Below are 18039 nucleotides of genomic sequence, written 5' to 3' on the forward strand. Positions count from 1 at the left end.
GTGTCTGCGTGTCCTAATCCCCTCTTCTTATAAGGACACCAGTCATATTGGATTAGGACCCACCTTAGTGACCTTGTTTTAATTTAATCATCGCTTTGAAGACTTATCTCCAAATACAGTCACACTTTGAGATGCTGGGGGCCAAGGCTTCAACATATGACTGGAGGGGCAGAGCACGATTCAGCCCATGATAACCCCCAATCTCACAACGTGGATATTATCAGCCCTGTTTTCCAAATGAGGAAATGGAGGCCCAGACAGTGATTTGCCCAAGGCCACCCAGAGCTGGGTCAACTCAGGTCCAGGCTCTTCACCTGTCAGGCCCCCAAAAATCTTCTCTCACTCTCTGTGATTTCCTCAGACCCTGGGAAATGGATTCCAGTCTTGCCTTTAATTCTTTTCCTTTGTGTCATAAGACAGTGATCCACCATGTATCGAGCATGGATTATGGACCAGGCTCTTCCATTGGCACTTTGTATGTTTTCTATATACACAAGATGCCTCTTCTTCAAGCCTCTGCTCAAACCTCCTCAGGGACGTCCCCCCTCCCCAAGCCCCTTATTTGTAACAGTGCCTCCACCCACACAGATCCATCTCCTGCTTTATTTTCCTTTACAGAGTTATCAGTACCTGAAAATATCTTATACATGTGTTTATTTTTTTATAGTCTCCCCCCAACGAGACTCCATGAGGGCAGGACTCAGGTCGTGGTGTATCCCTAGTGCTGCGATGAGATTCATTATAGGTGCTTAATGTTAGTTCAATAAATAATCAAATGAAAAAAAAATAATCAAATGAATGAATGCTCTTGTCAAATCCTCGCCAGACAGCTGTATGATGAGGGCCCTGGGATACTCATTTTATTAAAGAAGAAACTAAGCCTCAGAGAAAGTCCCAAGCTCACCCAGCTAGTAGATAGTGAAGCTGGAATTTGAACCCAGGTCTGTATTCTCAACCTCCACACCCAGGCCAATCTCCTTGCCTTGGCCTTCCTTCTAAATCTCTCCCTGCTCTGTGGCTTCCCAAATTACCCTCACAGCTACCCTGAACCTCTTGTTCTGGAAATTCCAATTCCTCACTGAGCTGGGCTGCGGTATCATTTTGTGCCAGCAGGTGTCACCAGAGAATTCCTCATGGCCACAATCAGCTGTCCAGCACACCAGAGCATGAACCTGCCAGAGTTTATTCAATCACCTTTAAGGATATTTCCAAGTTTTTGCTCCACAAACCAGTCTGCAGCTATATCCTTGCACCTGTGTTCATGGGCTATGGGGTGAGAATTTCTCTGGGAATGGATTCCTAGAAATGGAATTCCAGAGAGCAATGAACATCTTTAAACTGCATAGATTCCATGAACTTGCTTAAGCCTGGTTTACAACCCAGGAATGTGGGGCCCAGAGAGGGCACGTGGCTTACCCAGGGGCACACAGCAAGCTAGTACAAGGGCCAGGTTTGAAACTGGCTCCACTGGCCATGAATTTTTCCATGCACTTGGAAGATACTTCCACCTAGGCTGAAGTGCCATCTTTGTGCATTTTTTACATGTTTGTGGGGCTGGATCTGACTACTCCTTCTGTCATTCAATCATCTACTTGTTCATTTAACAAATGCATTGGTGAGATACAGGCTCAATGCTGTAAGAATGACTCAAATAACAAACGTCTACAAGACAAGAAAATAGTTTACTTTCCTCTCTCACATCAATCTGAATGAAAGCAGACTTGGATGGTGGCTTTATGGTATCAGGGACCCAGACTCTTTTCTATCTTATAGCTCTTCCATCTTCAACCAGCAGTTTCCATCTCATGGTCCAAGATGGCTGCTCTAGCATTGCCATCACATCTACATTCCTGCCAGTGGGTAGCAGAGAAAAGGAAGTAGAAGTCAACTCATTTAAGAGCACAAACCAGATGTTTTGTGCCACTTCCACTCTCATCCTATTGGATGGAATTAGTCATATGTCCTATATTGCTGCAAGGGAAGCTGGGAACAGTAGTCATTAGGTAACATAGCTGGGCAGCCATCATGTTTTCTTCTAAAACTCGGTGATCTATTACCAATGAATATACTGTCCAGTCTCTGACGCCCATACATTTTCTGGGCACCCAGTATGTGTGGGAGAAGGTGCAGCAGACTGGAAATAGCACAAACTTTGGAATTTGACTCGTCTTGGGTTTGAATCCCAATTTTGCCTTTCCCAGCTGTCTGTCATGACCTCTCTGAGCCTCAGTTTCCTCATTTAAAAAATGGAGACAAAAGGGACTTCCCTGGTGGTCCAGTGGTTAAGAATCCGCCTGCCAATGCAGGGGACACGGGTTCGAGCTCTGGTCCAGGAAGATCCCACATGCCGCGGAGCAACTAAGCCCGTGTGCCACAACTACTGAGCCTGCACTCTAGAGCCCACGAGCCACAACTACTGAGCCCGCGTTCCACAACTACTGAAGCCCGCATGCCTAGAGCCCGTGCTCCACAACAAGAGAAGCCACCACAATGAGAAACCAGCGTGCCGCAATGAAGAGTAGCCCTCGCTCACCGCAACTAGAGAAAGCCCGCACGCAGCAATGAAGACCCAACGCAGCCAAAAATAAATAAATAAACAAATAAATAATTTTTTAAAAAGAAAAGAAATGGTAGCTGCTTTTAAAATGAGCCATACCCTGAGCCACACTCCCAAGGGCCAGAGATGACTCAGCAGAGGCCCTGCCCTTGATTCCAGTGGAAGGACATTCCAGGGCAGCCTCCCGTCGATAAAAGCTCAGATACATGTCCGTGCATAATCCCAATGCATCAATCATGCATGAGTCAGAGCAGTTATGCCCATAAGTCATAAAGCAGCAGCTGGGCCCAGGATTCTTGGCATCGTTCCAAGCCCATCTCCCGAACCCCATTTTACAGAGGAGCAAACAGAGCCAAAGGAAGCACTACGAGCACAGCATGACTACACTGTTTTATTTTATCAGTCTCCTCCTAATGGGGCATGGGGGTTGGTTCCACTTTGAAGCCACCGTAAACAGACTTGGCTGGGCCTTCCTATGCCTATAGGAGCAGGGTTTTCCAGGGTAGCTGGGGAAAAAGAATTGCTGGGGTGAATTGTGGATCCAGGGGGTGCTCCAACTGCAACAGAGGAAGGCATCTCTCCCCAATTTACTTATAGGTCACAGTTTTTCAACCTCAGCACTACTGACATTTTGGGGCAGAGAATTCTCTGCGGGTGGGGGGCTGTTCTGTGCCTGGTAGGATGTTTGGCAGCATTCCTGGCGTCTACCCACAAGATGCCAGTAGCATATCACCACCCCCAGTTGTGACAACCACAAATGCCTCCAGACATTGCCAAATGTCCCCTGGGGGGCAAAATCATTCCCAGTTGAGAATCACTGCTCTCAATGCACAGAGCCTGCAGCAGGGTTTATAAGCACAGATTCTTTAAGCAGATTTATAGATGTTATTGATTTTCTTCTCTTCGGACAGGTGCACGCGTTTTATCTCTTTGGAAGGGGTCCATGACCTTGGTAGTCACTGGTTTAAGAATAAAGATTTCAGGGACTTCCCCGGTGGCACAGTGGTTAAGAATCTGCCTGCCAATGCAGGGGACATGGGTTCAAGCTCTGGTCCAGTAAGATCCCACATGCCGCGGAGCAACTAAGCCGTGTGCCACAACTACTGAGCCCGCGTGCCACAACTACTGAGCCCGCGTGCCTAGAGCCCACGCTCTGCAACAAGAAAAGCCACAGCAATGAGAAGCCTGTGCACCACAATGAAGAGTAGCCCCCACTCGCCGCAACTAGAGAAAGCCCACGCACAGCAACAAAGACCCAACGCAGCCAAAAATTAATTAATTAATTAATAACAAAAATAATTAAGTTTAAAAAAGATTATTAAAAAAAGAATAAGGATTTCAGGTTATTATTGGGATAATTAGTGGGATTTGAATATGGAGAATAAGAATGATATTATAACATTGTATCAGCATTGAATTTCCTGGTTTTGAAAACTATACAGCGGTCATGTAAGAGAATGTCCTTGCTCTTAGGAGATGCACACTAAAGTAATTAGGAGTAAAAGGACATTGTATCTTTTTTTGTGTAACTGACTCTCAAATGGTTCAGAAAAATTACACACACAGAGAAAAAGAATGATAAATCAAATGTAGCAAAATGTTGACAATTGGGGGATCTGAGTGAAGGAGATATATGGAAAGTTGCTGTACTATTCTTGCAACTTTTCTGTAAATTTGAAATTATTTTTTAGAAATTCTTATTTTAAAAGGGGTTTTAGAAATCACCATCTAGTTTTTAAAACATGGTTTTAATCTGTTATCCCCCCTGCTCCCAAGAAAAAGGTGCATGACTGTGCCCAGGAGCTGGGACCCATTCAGGTCACAGTCCCAAGAATCTCCCAGAAAGGGTTCTCTTTGCTTTTATTTGGGTCTGTAAAATGCCCAGAAAGAAGCTCCACCCAGCATTAACAGTGGTTAGTAATGGCCCCTACCTAGCCCCAGTTTTGTTCAAATGTCCACGCCTCCCCCAGGAGCCCAGTTGGCTCAGGAAAGTGACCCCATCCCCAGATCCTTAGAAGGGCCTGAGGGGTCTAAAGGCAATCTTCTCCCCCTGCTAGTGACTGGTCCAGGAACGGGCATGTGATGCAAGGGAGCCAATGAGGAAAAAGGAGCCTCCAGGCTGGTTTTTTACTTGTTTTGATGAATAAAATGAAAGAAGTGACTTATGAGACATCTGACCCTAGCACTCTTGGATGCTGCCCTGATAACACCACGAGAAGAAGCCCATCTAGCCTTCTGGAAGATGAGAGGCCATAAACAGAACTGAGATGCCCCAGCCAACAACCGGCACACATTGCTGGATGTATGAATGAGTACAGCTGGAAGCTGAATGAAGCTGCAAGAGTGAGACCAGGTGAAACCAGCAGTGGAACCACTAGCCAATCCACAGAGTTGTAAGGAGTAATAATCAACGCTGTTTTAAGCAACTGTTTGGGGATGATGTGAAGATTCAGTGAGGTCATAACATGACACAGCAAGTGCTCAAATAGATGCTGGTCATTATTGCTGACCACGTATTACTGTTCTCATCCCCATGCCGATCACCCCTTCTGTTTTTCTCCACCTAATGAAGCTCTCCCTATCATCCTCCACTCATCTCTTACCCTGCTTCATTTCTCCACATCACCTGTCCCTACCTGACATTAGATTCTCTTTTTACCTGTTTATTGTCTGTCTCTCTTGCAACTGGGAGGGTAGGGACCACTGCTGTATGGCCAGCATCTTACACAGCATCCGGCCCACCGCGGGTCTCAGTAAAGATTTGGTGAATAAGTGAATGGAGCAATCCGGATCAACATGATTTGAGGCAAGTCATGGGAGGCTCCATCCCCCAACACTGTGACACCTTGGGGTGTCCAGGTCAGGCGGCTTTGCAGCCTGCATCTCAGAGCTAGCAGGAGCTGGAGAACAGAGACCTGAAGGAGAAGGGGCCAGCCACCTGACTCTCTGGGGAGCTCATGCACCAGGAAGCAGGTACAGTGACGGCAAAGGCCCAGCAGTGGATGACAGCGTGAGATGTCAGGAGACAAGGCTGGAGAGTCAGCAAGGCCTCGACTGTCAGGTGAGGGTGTGGATCTCACCCCACTGCCCCCATAGTCAAGTGTAACAAACGTTTCTGCAGGGTATCCTGCCTGGCAGGTACCCCACCTCTCACTGTGCTCCCTGTGAACCTTACAACAAGCCTATGAAGTGCTGTTCTTTCCATTTTACGGAAGGAAAATAGACCCACAGAGGCTCAGAAACACAGCTGTGAGACTCCAAGCTTCAAAGGCCAGGCTCCTTCCACTGCCCATTGCTGCCCTTGGCCTTTGTCCCCATCTTAGGTATGTAATTCTGCCTCTTCCCTCCCTTCTGACTTTGCTCTAACTTGAGGACCAAAATTATATGTCATTCTCTAGGCCAGAAAAACTACGTGAAGCCACTGGACATCTCAGCTTGGGATGTCCAACCTGCACCTTACACGCAGCATGCCCAAAACAGAACTCCTGGTCTCCCCCGCTCCCCAAACCTGCTCCCACCTGTTCTTCACCAGCTCAGTCAATGGCGCCTCCATCCTTCCAGAAACCTGAGAGTCATCCTCGACTTCTCTCTCCCTCACCCCACATGCCATCAACCAGCAAGTCCTGGCCACTCCACCCTCAAAATGCAACCAGAATCCACCACTTCTCCCACCTCCACAATCACCCTAGTCTGACCCTCCATCCCCTCCTACCTGGACTATTGCAGTCACCTCCTCTCTGGTCTCCTGCTTCTGCACGGTCTGAGTCCACCTCTCACATGCAGGCCGAGGATCCTATTAAAATATAAAGTCAAGGTCACTGTACAATTCTTTACCAGAATTGCCCAATAGAACTTTCTGCGATGGTGGAAATGTTCTAAATCTGCACTAATTCATCACCCACCAGCCACATGTGACTATCGAGCCCTTGAAATGTGCACAGTATAACTGAAAGACTGAAATTTTAATTTTACTTACTTTATTAGCTACCCTCTGTTGGCAAGACTGTGGGAAACAGGCACTCTTGAACACAGATGGTGGGAGTATAAATTAGAATAGGATTCTAATGGCTACCTACCGACCGATAGGTTTATCTATATCTAGCAAAATGACAAAGCAGTTAGCATTTGTCAAAACAACCCCACTTCAGGAGTCCAACAGATCCACCTTCACATGCAAAAATGACATTAAGTAAACCATCTATAACATCCAAAGATAGGAAATGACCCAAGTGTCCATCAATAAACAGCTAGTTAAATGAACTATGGTCCAGCCACACAGTGGAATACAATGAAGTTATAAAAAATGAATGAGGAAATAATGATCCCCTAAAGCACAAAGAAAAAAATAAACTGACTTCATCAAAAGTAAAAATATTTTTGTGCATCAAAGGACACTATCAAGAAAGTGAAGACAACCAACAGAATGAGAGAAAATATTTGCAAACTATGTCTCTGATAAGGGTCTAGTGTCCAGAATATATCAAGAACTTTTACAATTCAACAATAAAAAGACAACCCAATTGTTAAATGGGCAAAGGATTTGAATAAATTTGTATTTATTTCTCCAAAGATATATACAAATGGCCAATAAGCACATGAAAAGATGCTCAACATCACTAGTCATTAGGGAAATGTAAATCAAAACCACAGTGAGATACCAGTTCACATCCATTAGGATGGTTACAACCAAAAACAGAAAATAACAAATGTTGGCGAGGAGGTAGAACAACTGCACCGCTCACACATTGCTGGTGGGGATGTAAACTAGTACACCTGCCATGGAGAACAGTTTGGCATTCCTCAAAAAGTTAAAGTTACCATTTGACCCAGCAATTCCACTTCTAGGTATATACCCAAGAGAAATAAAAACATATGTCCACACAAAAATCTGTATATGAATGTTCAGGGCAGCACTATTTATAACAGCCAAAGGTGGAAACAACCCAAATGTTCATCAACTGAATGTGTAAACAAAATGAAGACTATTCATCCAATGGAATGTTGATGGCCATAAAAAGGAATGAAGTCCTACAAAATGAATGAACCTTGAAAAAATTATGCAGAGTGAAAGAAGTAAGACCAAAAAAGGCCACATATCGTATGATTCCATTATATTATAGAATATATATATTTTTTTACTTTCAAAGCATGTGAATGTCCTACATATTAAAAATAAAATTATTTTCTTAAATATAAATCAGGTCATGTGATTCCTCTATTCAACACCTTAGAATTCCCCGGCAGTCCAGTGGTTAGGACTCCACACTTTCACTACTGAGGGCGCAGGTTGGATCCTTGGTCGGGGAACTAGGATCCTGCAAGCTGCTCAGTGCGGCCAAAAAACAAAAAAAATTAAACGGGAATTCCCTGGCGGTCCAGTGGTTAGGGCTCTGCACTTCCACTGCAAAGGGCACAGGTTCAATCCCTGGTCGGGGAACTAAGATCCCGCATGCTGTGCAGCATGGCCGAAAAAAACCACAAACAAACCTTAGAGAGAAGAGATTTCTCAGTTGGTTTTAAGTAAAAACCAAAACCCTCTAAATCCTTTCAAGACCCTACCCTATCTGCCCCTCTCCCTTCCTCTCTGACCTCACCTCCCCCTCTCTCACCTACTTCGTGTCTCACTGGCCAACTTGCTGTTCCTGGACATGGCAAGCATGTTCCTGCCTCAGGACCTTTGCACTTGCTGTTCCCTTGGCTTGGAACAATTTGCCCCCAGATATTTGCATAGCTGGCTCCATCTCCTTTAGGTCTTGGCTCAAATGTCACTTTCTTGAACAGGCCTCCCCTGACTCACACCCCCACCTCCCAGGAGACTCTGTCATGTTCCCTGCTGTTTCCCTAGAACAACCTGGGCCAGATTGGTGCTAAATAAATGTGTTCAATGAATGAATGAATGAATGACCTGTTTGTCCATCACCCACCTTGTGCTGGCCACTAGGTGATCTCCAGACACCAGCAGTAACCAGCCCATCTCAGCCTGCTTGGAGGTCTGGGACACATGCAGAGAGCTTAGAAAGGTGTTTCCCTGAAATGTGAAATCCAGCCCTCACCAAGGCAAGCCACCTTAATCTCCTGGATTGAAAAATTGAACTAAGCTAAAAATAAGGCAAGACCAGCCAGTTTTGCCAGAATTCACCAGGATTTGCGCTGCAACCTGTCCCTGCCATGGAAGCACACTTTTCTTTCCTGAAGGTATAGAAGGAAACAGGGAAGGAGCATGGACCTGGCTGGGGATGGTGGCCTCCCAAGGCATGAACACCCAAGAAACACACCTGGGATGACCGGCTTTTCCTAGCAGCAGAAGAATCCAGGGCTTAAACCCTCAGAGAACCAGAACAAGGGTGGAGCCTCCAAAAGACATTCTAGAAGGGTTCTCACCTCCCCACCCTGCTCCCCCTGGGCACCTCTTGGGTCCTTCCACGGCCTCTAGAACAGCTCCGCCTCCGGCGGAGCTGTTTGGTGACACCAGACGGATTTTATGTGAGCAATTACTGTGTACTTTGTAGTCAGCTTGACCAGTCATTTACCTGCTGAGGAAATCATTTGGCTGAGACTTCATTCATTCATCAAGCATTTACCGAGCCCTACGCTGATCCAGACACGGAGGTTCAGCTGTGAACTAAGCAAGTCCCAGCCCTCAGGAGCTTGTTTTCTGGTGGCGGAGACACGGACTGTAAGTTCACTGCCTACGACAAGCACTGAGAAGACAGGGTGATGTCACAGTGACTGGAGGAGTGGGCACCTCTCAGCGGCGTGGTGAGGGCGGGCCTCTGAGGAGGCAACACCACTCGTTATGATGAGTAAAAATATGCTGCTGTCTAGCTTGGCCCGGCGCCTAACAGATATTAAGCGCTCACCAAATCTTACAGTGACTCTCATCAGTCTACTGTCCTCTCCCTCAAGAGAACTGGCGCTCCCGGGCACACAGCACGAGCTGTCACACAGTAGGGGTACGCTCGGTCCTCGTAACCTCTGCACGCGGTAGGGCTCAGAAGTCGGTCCAGTGTGAATCGGCCCCAGCCAGGGACACTGTTCAAAGTGCCCACCAAGCCCTGGCTCCCCCGCCCCGCCCAGGAGCCCTCCACTCGAGTCCCTTGCACACAATAGGCGCTTGGCTGTGCGTGCTGAAGAGACGCCCGCTTCTGGGTCCGCCGGCGCAAGACCTCGGCCCTTTGCACCGGTGGGTAAACCGAGCCCGAGGTGGGCGACGACGCTGCCCGAGTTTCCGTCCGGCTGGCGACCAGGCCGGAGGCGGAGCGGGACTGGCAGGGAGGGGCCGCCACCCCACAACTTCCGCACCCAGCTGCGCCAGCTGCGGTCCTGACCCCCGCGCGCCGCGGTTGGTTGCGGCTCGGCGGTCGCTGATTGGCTGACGTGTCCCCGGCGCGGGCCCCGATTGGCTGTGACGCGCGACCGGGAGAGGCCCCCGCCGCCGCCGCAGCCGCGCCTGGGCTGGGCGGTCATTGGGCGGCGTGATCTCGCCGCGGTTCCGCGGACCTACAGCCGCCGCCGCTTCTTTCCTGAAGGTATAGAAGGAAACAGGGAAGGAGCATGGACCTGGCTGGGGATGGTGGCCTCCCAAGGCATGAACACCCAAGAAACACACCTGGGATGACCGGCTTTTCCTAGCAGCAGAAGAATCCAGGGCTTAAACCCTCAGAGAACCAGAACAAGGGTGGAGCCTCCAAAAGACATTCTAGAAGGGTTCTCACCTCCCCACCCTGCTCCCCCTGGGCACCTCTTGGGTCCTTCCACGGCCTCTAGAACAGCTCCGCCTCCGGCGGAGCTGTTTGGTGACACCAGACGGATTTTATGTGAGCAATTACTGTGTACTTTGTAGTCAGCTTGACCAGTCATTTACCTGCTGAGGAAATCATTTGGCTGAGACTTCATTCATTCATCAAGCATTTACCGAGCCCTACGCTGATCCAGACACGGAGGTTCAGCTGTGAACTAAGCAAGTCCCAGCCCTCAGGAGCTTGTTTTCTGGTGGCGGAGACACGGACTGTAAGTTCACTGCCTACGACAAGCACTGAGAAGACAGGGTGATGTCACAGTGACTGGAGGAGTGGGCACCTCTCAGCGGCGTGGTGAGGGCGGGCCTCTGAGGAGGCAACACCACTCGTTATGATGAGTAAAAATATGCTGCTGTCTAGCTTGGCCCGGCGCCTAACAGATATTAAGCGCTCACCAAATCTTACAGTGACTCTCATCAGTCTACTGTCCTCTCCCTCAAGAGAACAGGCGCTCCCGGGCACACAGCACGAGCTGTCACACAGTAGGGGTACGCTCGGTCCTCGTAACCTCTGCACGCGGTAGGGCTCAGAAGTCGGTCCAGTGTGAATCGGCCCCAGCCAGGGACACTGTTCAAAGTGCCCACCAAGCCCTGGCTCCCCCGCCCCGCCCAGGAGCCCTCCACTCGAGTCCCTTGCACACAATAGGCGCTTGGCTGTGCGTGCTGAAGAGACGCCCGCTTCTGGGTCCGCCGGCGCAAGACCTCGGCCCTTTGCACCGGTGGGTAAACCGAGCCCGAGGTGGGCGACGACGCTGCCCGAGTTTCCGTCCGGCTGGCGACCAGGCCGGAGGCGGAGCGGGACTGGCAGGGAGGGGCCGCCACCCCACAACTTCCGCACCCAGCTGCGCCAGCTGCGGTCCTGACCCCCGCGCGCCGCGGTTGGTTGCGGCTCGGCGGTCGCTGATTGGCTGACGTGTCCCCGGCGCGGGCCCCGATTGGCTGTGACGCGCGACCGGGAGAGGCCCCCGCCGCCGCCGCAGCCGCGCCTGGGCTGGGCGGTCATTGGGCGGCGTGATCTCGCCGCGGTTCCGCGGACCTACAGCCGCCGCCGCCGCCACCGCCGCCAGCAGAGCGCACCGGGCTGGCCAGGCGAGTGGTTATGGCGGGCGCTGAAGACGGGCCGGGCCAGCAGCCGGAGGTCGACGAGGACGAGGCGGCGTATTGCCGGCGCTGGGGCGCGCAGCATGCCGGGGCCCGCGAGCTGGCCGCGCTCTACTCACCAGGTAGGACCTCCGGGCCCCCCTCCGGGCCTGCAGTCATCAGCCTGGGCTGCGGACAGCGACCCCGGGTCCTCTATATCGGAACCCCAGCCTCCGGCCCCGATGCAGAACTCCATCCGCGGCTTCTAACTTGCAAATAGCTCCTCTAAGTTCGGGGACCCCACCCCAGCGCCCCTTCCAAGCCCAAGGCAGAATCCCAGCCCCAGGTCTTTCTGGACAGCTCACATCACACAGCTAGTTCCGGATCCTAGCTCGGGGTACCTGCGGCTGCAAAGAGCGCCCCTAGTCTTAGGGACCCCCCCACCCCAGGACCCTGTCCAAGCCGAAGGCAGCCCCTCAGCCACATGCACTGCCCCCTAAAAGTCACACCCTATCCCAGGTTCCCCAGATCCAAAATTCACACTCTAGGGCCCCATCTGCACCCCAGCCAAGACCCTGGGCGCCCCAGCCAGGACCCTGAGGTAGTGACCTCAAATCTGGGCATGTCAGGCCCCCTGCTCTGGGAACCCCAACTCAGGGGCCCCCAGCTAGAGTGCCCCAGAGGCACTTCCTCCAAAGCCCCATCTTAGATTTATAGTTTCAGTCTACAGACCACCATTCCCCCACTGCATTAACTCTCATCCTATATTTTGGGATCCCCGGTGGTGAGGGCACTGCAAATCTTCCAGTTTAAGCTCCTCTCATCTACAAGCTCCAATTCCAGCCATTTCCTTCCCCCATGTAGATATATTAGCCCCCTCCATTGGGACTTGGGGGTCCCCAGACCGGACCACAACTCAGAAACCCTTGCTCTGGTTCTGCCCCAGGACAAGGTCTCTGGTTTCTTCCTGCTGGGCCTACCATTTCTGCTCCAGCAAGCACCAGCCTCCACCCCCTTCTCTGACTTCCACTTGAGCCTCAAGAATCTCATTGCCAGGCTCCAGCAGGGCAAAGTGTCCCCAGGGGTTAAGGGAGGTGCCTTTGAGAACTCCAGAGTCAAGTGACTGGGAGGCCCCTCTGCCTGGGTGTTGCCATCACATCAAGCTTTGTTTGTCAAACATTCTGACATCTTTCCTTTTGCTAGGGGGCAACCACCATGCACAGCCCTTGTCTGGGCTGGGCGTGGGTCCACTACCACCTTTGGCTTTTTTCCCTAACTGGCCTGGGTTTGCGTACCATCTCTGCCATAACTATCTGTGTGACCTTGGGCCATATGCTTTCTTGTTGAGTCCTAGATCACCAGAGGCCTTTCTGGACTTGCAATTCCATGTTCTGGGTGTGACTTTTTTCATACCTGACTTGGGCACCTGGCCCACGATACCATGGTTTCTTCAGCCTGTTCCCCCAACACCCAGCTTGTGGACTTAAAACCTCCTGTGATCCCTGGGGCAGGCTGGACTTGGCATCCTGACTCTTCTTCTTAGCTGTGTAACCTGAGCCAAGGCACTTTCCCTTTCTGAGCCTCAGTTTCCTCACCTCTAAAATGGATACAAGATAAAGTGTATCAGTTCCTTAGTGTCACTGGGAGGAGGAAATGAGATCGTCTACCTTGGTGCAGTGCCTGTCATACAGTAGGCAATCCCTATTATTAATGCGATAGTCTGACCCTCCCTGTGAGTCTTGGGGTAAGCTGCCTCACCTCTCTGCTTCTCAGACTCACCACCTGGGAATCAAGGGTAAGGATTCAAAGCCTGCCTCCTGGGGTGTCCAGCTTTGCCCACTCAAGTAAACCCTACCAACCTTCAAGCAAATCATACCTGGGCATTCTGAGCCTCCTCAATGGACTGCCATCTTCTCATTCCACCATGATTGCATCTTTGCCCAATTCTGGTATCCCCAAGTGCCCCTCACTCTCTGAAGAGCAGCCACTGCAGGGATTTAAGGCTGCAGACAGTCTCCTGGTGCCCCAAGCCTGCAATCAGAGGCCTTATCTCCTCTTACCCTAGAGTTGGGGCAGGGCAGGGGGAGTGCCTGGAGAGGGGAAGTGAAGGAGGAAGAGACTAGTTTCTCCAAATTCCATAGACCTCCCTCTGCCTGCCTGTGTCCCTTGGCCTTGAAGAAGACCCTCAGTCTCTGGGCCTGACCTATAAAATAAGGGGCCAGGCTGAATACATATTGAGCACCCTTGTCCCAGGCCCTGTTCTAGGCTTTGGGGGCAAAGCAGTGAACAAAACAGGAAAAATGGAGCTGGCCTTTAGTAAACCCAGTAAATAAGGGAAATATCTTACTTGCCCAGTGGTGGCAAGTGCTGTGGAACAAACGTATAACTAGCAGAAAAGGGAGAAGTGAAATGTTGGGGACAGTGACATTTTAGAGAGGGGGCAGTTAAGGCCTCACTGAGCAGGTGACATTTGAACAGAGACCAGAAGAGAGGGACTCCTGAAGATATTTGAGGAAGGATTGGTCCAGACCAATCCTTTGCACAGCAAGTGCAAAGGCCCTAAGGTGGGAGCAAGCCTGAAGTAGTTGCAGGACACCAAAGAGGCCTGTGGGCTGGAACAGAGTGAGCTGGGGGTGGGGGGGGGAGAGTAGGGTAAATTTCTGGGTTCCAGGACTGAATTCTTGAGATTCCTGGGGCCAGTGATGGGTTGGCACCATGACAACTGGCAGCAATAATAAGGCAGTTAACAGAGTGGACGTTTATTGAGCGCTGACTGTGTGCTGGGCACTTCCCTATGTGCTCTCATTTCATCCTGACTACAGTTGTCTCAGGGGCATCCTGGTAGTAACTCCATTTTACAGGGGAGGAAACCGAGACCCCCGTAGCCTCCTCGTAGCCCACTCCCGACACGTGTTCTTCCTAACGCTTGTCGTGCCTGGGATTAGGCTTGTGTCTGCCCCCACCAGAGGGGAGGGTCAGCAAGGCCAGGGGCAGCATCTGTTTGGCTTGCCTGAAGTGCCTGCACCCTGTCCACCTGGGGCTTAGCAAAGAGTGGTGACCTGCCCACGGTCACACAGACAGTTAGCAGGGCCAGAACGAGAACACTGGTCGGGGCGTTCTAGGTTCTGTGTTCCGAATCTTTGCTGTGGAAGTGAGCCAGCCCAAGTGCGTGTGCGGGAGGGGCACCAGTGTTCCAGGTCAGCAGAGCAGCATGTGTGCAGGGCTGGCGGCAGAGACAGTGGGCCTAGCGTCGGCCGAGAGCTGTGAGTCGTCTGATCAGGGCAGCCTCAGCCTGATCCCATGGACCCTGAGTGTCTGGCCAAGGAGTGTCTGACCCAAGCACTCCCCCGGGTCCCGGGAGCCACAGAGGGTCCAGGTTTGGGGTTTGCAGCACCACCCCACCCTCTGCCAGGTGCTGGCATTTGTGAAGGGTGGGTGGGCTTGGCAGGTCTACCCCAGTCCCACGGGCAAGCCTGGAGGCAAGGCAGGAGTCCAGCTTCCCGGCAGGTGCCAACTGACCTCTGGCTATGTGGGTCCCACTTCTCAGGTACCTAGGCTCCAGGGGTGGATCTTGGGGGGTCACCAGAACCCCTGTTCACCCACCTTGGCTAACTACGGATGCCCCTGCCCTGTGGGACACAGGGACTCTTAGCGTGGGGTGGGGGGAAGGTGGAGGGTGTCAGGAGCGCTGGGTGGGGGTCCTGGCCTGTAGTCCCAGAGCTGAGCCTGGATTCTGTCCCCCAAGACAGGCCTCCCTGAGGCCCCTTCCCTGGCCGGGCCTGGTCCCTGTCACGCTCCTGGCCCAGCTTTCCCTCTGTCTTCCTCCATCAGTCTTGTTCTTTTTCCATTTCTTTGTCTCTCCTTCTCTCTGGCCATACTCATGTTCTCTTTGTCGCCTTATAATCACTCCCTGTCTCTGTCTCCCTCTTCTCTCTGTTTCTCATCGTTTTTGTTTTTTGGTTTTTTTGAATTTTATTTTATTTATTTACTTTTTGTACAGCAGGTTCTTTTTAGTGATCTGTTTTATACATATTAGTGTATACATGTCAATCCCAATCTCCCAGTTCATCTCACCACCACCACCCCGCTGTTTCTCATCTTTCTGTGTCTCTGATTCCTGTTCTCTCCCATCTGTCTCTCTTCCTCTGTGTCTCTCTGGTCTCTCTACCTCCTGTCCCCCCACCTCCCTGAGGCCGAGTGTCTCCTAGTGGCCAAGGACCATCAGAAGTGCAGGTTCCAGGGCTTGTCTGACTGAAACCAGAAGAGTCAGGCCTGATACCAAGCCTTTGGCTGTGGCCTGTCCCCAGGCAAGCAGAGATGGCCTCCCCTGCACCTCCCAGCCCTCCCAGCCCTCCACACACAAGCCTGGCCCCCTCCCCAGGCCAACAGGCAGTCACTACTGTCACTCAGCCCGGCCCTGATCGTGGACCCTGGCCAGGCCAGGGGCTGGCTCAGGGAAACGAGGCTCAGCACTCTGCCAGAGGTGGCCTGAGCCCTTCTGTCCTGAGGAAGGTCCTTTCCCTCCCTGGGCCTCAGTCTGCGCATCTGTGAAGCGACACCGTTTAGACCACCTGACCACGCAGTCCCTGCCAAGCTGACTGTCCATGCTGTGACTCTGGTGATTCTCGAGGGACTTTGGACAACACACTTCATCTCCCCAGGCCCTAGTTTCTCCTTCGGAAGGATGGGGCAAAGAGCCCCCAGCCCATGGTGTACGGCAGGCAAGGGCTTGTTGGGATCGTCCCTGACACTGTCCCTGGCATGTAATAGGTGCTCCGTGAAGGCCGCTTATTATGATAGATGTATTTTTTATGGGTCATAGTTGAGGCACTTGTTCTGCAGAAGGATCCAGAGGCCAGAGAGAGAGTTTAGATGGGAAAATACTCAGATTTTGGAATATTCTTCGTGGCAAGGGGAGAGAGCTGGGCTATCTTTGGAATCAGGACAGCCCCGAACATCCAGGCTAACAAGCTCAGGATCCAAACCCAGTTTTCATTTTTACCCGCTGAACCTGTTTCCTCATCTAGGAAATGGTGATCACACAGTAACTCCCTGGAGGGACTGAGGCTTGAATGAGAGACTGAGAGACTATGCCTTGGGCTTGAAACCTCAGATGACTGCAGGGGCCTGGCCAGGAACACCACTAAGGGAAGCCACCCAGTATGAGGCTGCAGGGAGGGGAGAGGACTGGGGTCAACCACGAGCTCTTGCCTCATGTGATGGAAGCAGACTTGGGCTGGCCAGAGCCCTATGTTCTCAAAGGAAGTAGGAGAATAGGAATTTCATGTGATTTTTTTTTTTTAAGTGTAGCTGATTTTTTCAAAACTAAGAGCAAAATATGACAGAGGGAGTGGGTCTGCAGCATCTCTGATGTGGGCCGCACCCTGTACCCTAGCCCATAATAGGCCTCAGTGGGTGTTAGCCATTGTTGTTCTTACTGTTACTTGATCACGTTGTTGTCCCTACAGGCTGGGCAGCAGCAGATCGGTACTCAGGAATCACCTGTCCCTTACCACCACCCCTCCCGGCTTCCTGCTTCTGAGCCCCAGGTCCTGGCCACAAACAGGAGCCACAAAAGGGAAGGCCCTTCTGGGGCTGGTCATGGTGACTCCAGGTGGGGGCCCCTGAGGTGGCAGGGCCCCAAGGCCCAAGGGAAACAGCCCCTGACTGTGAAGTAAGCAGCAAGGGGCTTCTGCATCTGCTGCTATGTGATGCTGTTGGGATCCTAGCCCTTTCTGGGCCTCGGGCTCCTCATCTGTATGAGAGGGGCTGAGGGACGTGACCCTGGGCATGTCCTTTCCCACTCTGAGCTTTGGTCTTTTCACAGGGCAGCTGTTCGGATTCTGGCTCAGGGCGCAGTCTGCTGCTGTACAGCCCGGACAAGGCCCTTTCTCTCTCTGAGCCTGTTTTCCTGTCAGGAACAGTGGGACGCCTCATACTTCCTTCTCACAGTGCTTCAGTGAGGGGTGCCCAGAGACAAAGCCTGGCACTCTTTCTCTAGGATCGTGGTTGGGAATTTGTTCATTCCACAAGCGTTTATTAAGCAACAACTATGTGCCAGGACCCTGGTGAGCAAGCCAGGCATGGTCCTAGGCCTCCTGAGTTCACATTTAGGGAGGGGAAGATGGATGTTAGACAGGCAGTGACAGTCCCTCATGATATGGGTCCCATGTTGGGGAGGCCTGGGGGTTAAAAGAGGCATCATGGATGGCTTCCTGGAGGTGGAGGTTCCAGGTAGAGATATGTAAGAGCAGATTTGTCCTTGGGACCAGCTGCCTGAGAAAACAGTATTCCCAGGGGCCCTGTCACATGTTGTATCACCCACAAGGTCTTTTTATTTCCTTTTGCTTTAATAGTCTTTATTTATTTATTTATTTATTTATTTATTTATTTTATTTATTTATTTATGGCTGTGTGAGTCTTCGTTGCTGCACGCGGGCTTTCTGTAGTTGCGGCGAGCAGGGGCTACTCTTCATTGCAGTTCACGGGCTACTCATTGCTGTGGCTTCTCTTTTTTGTTTTTATAAATGTATTTGTTTTATTTATTTATTTTTGGCTGTGTTGGGTCTTTGTTGCTGCACGCGGGCTTTCTCTAGTTGCGGCG

At 51.2% G+C, this 18039-nt stretch overlaps 1 protein-coding gene across 2 annotated transcripts in view; it reads left to right on the plus strand.

Moving 5' to 3' along the window:
• Positions 1 to 11336: 11336 nt before the first annotated feature.
• PEDS1 (plasmanylethanolamine desaturase 1) overlaps positions 11337 to 18039 on the plus strand; it is a 24858-nt gene continuing 18155 nt past the window's right edge. The window contains exon 1 of one of the 2 annotated variants that reach the window (XM_007128035.2): positions 11337 to 11578. In XM_007128035.2, the coding sequence (XP_007128097.2) occupies positions 11455 to 11578 (124 nt within the window). In that variant the 5' untranslated portion in view covers positions 11337 to 11454. The remainder of the gene's footprint in view (positions 11579 to 18039) is intronic. The other variant, XM_024128524.3, reaches the window with a different exon arrangement.

This window comes from Physeter macrocephalus, chromosome 14, assembly GCF_002837175.3.
Source record: "Physeter macrocephalus isolate SW-GA chromosome 14, ASM283717v5, whole genome shotgun sequence".
Classification (NCBI taxonomy): domain Eukaryota; kingdom Metazoa; phylum Chordata; class Mammalia; order Artiodactyla; family Physeteridae; genus Physeter; species Physeter macrocephalus.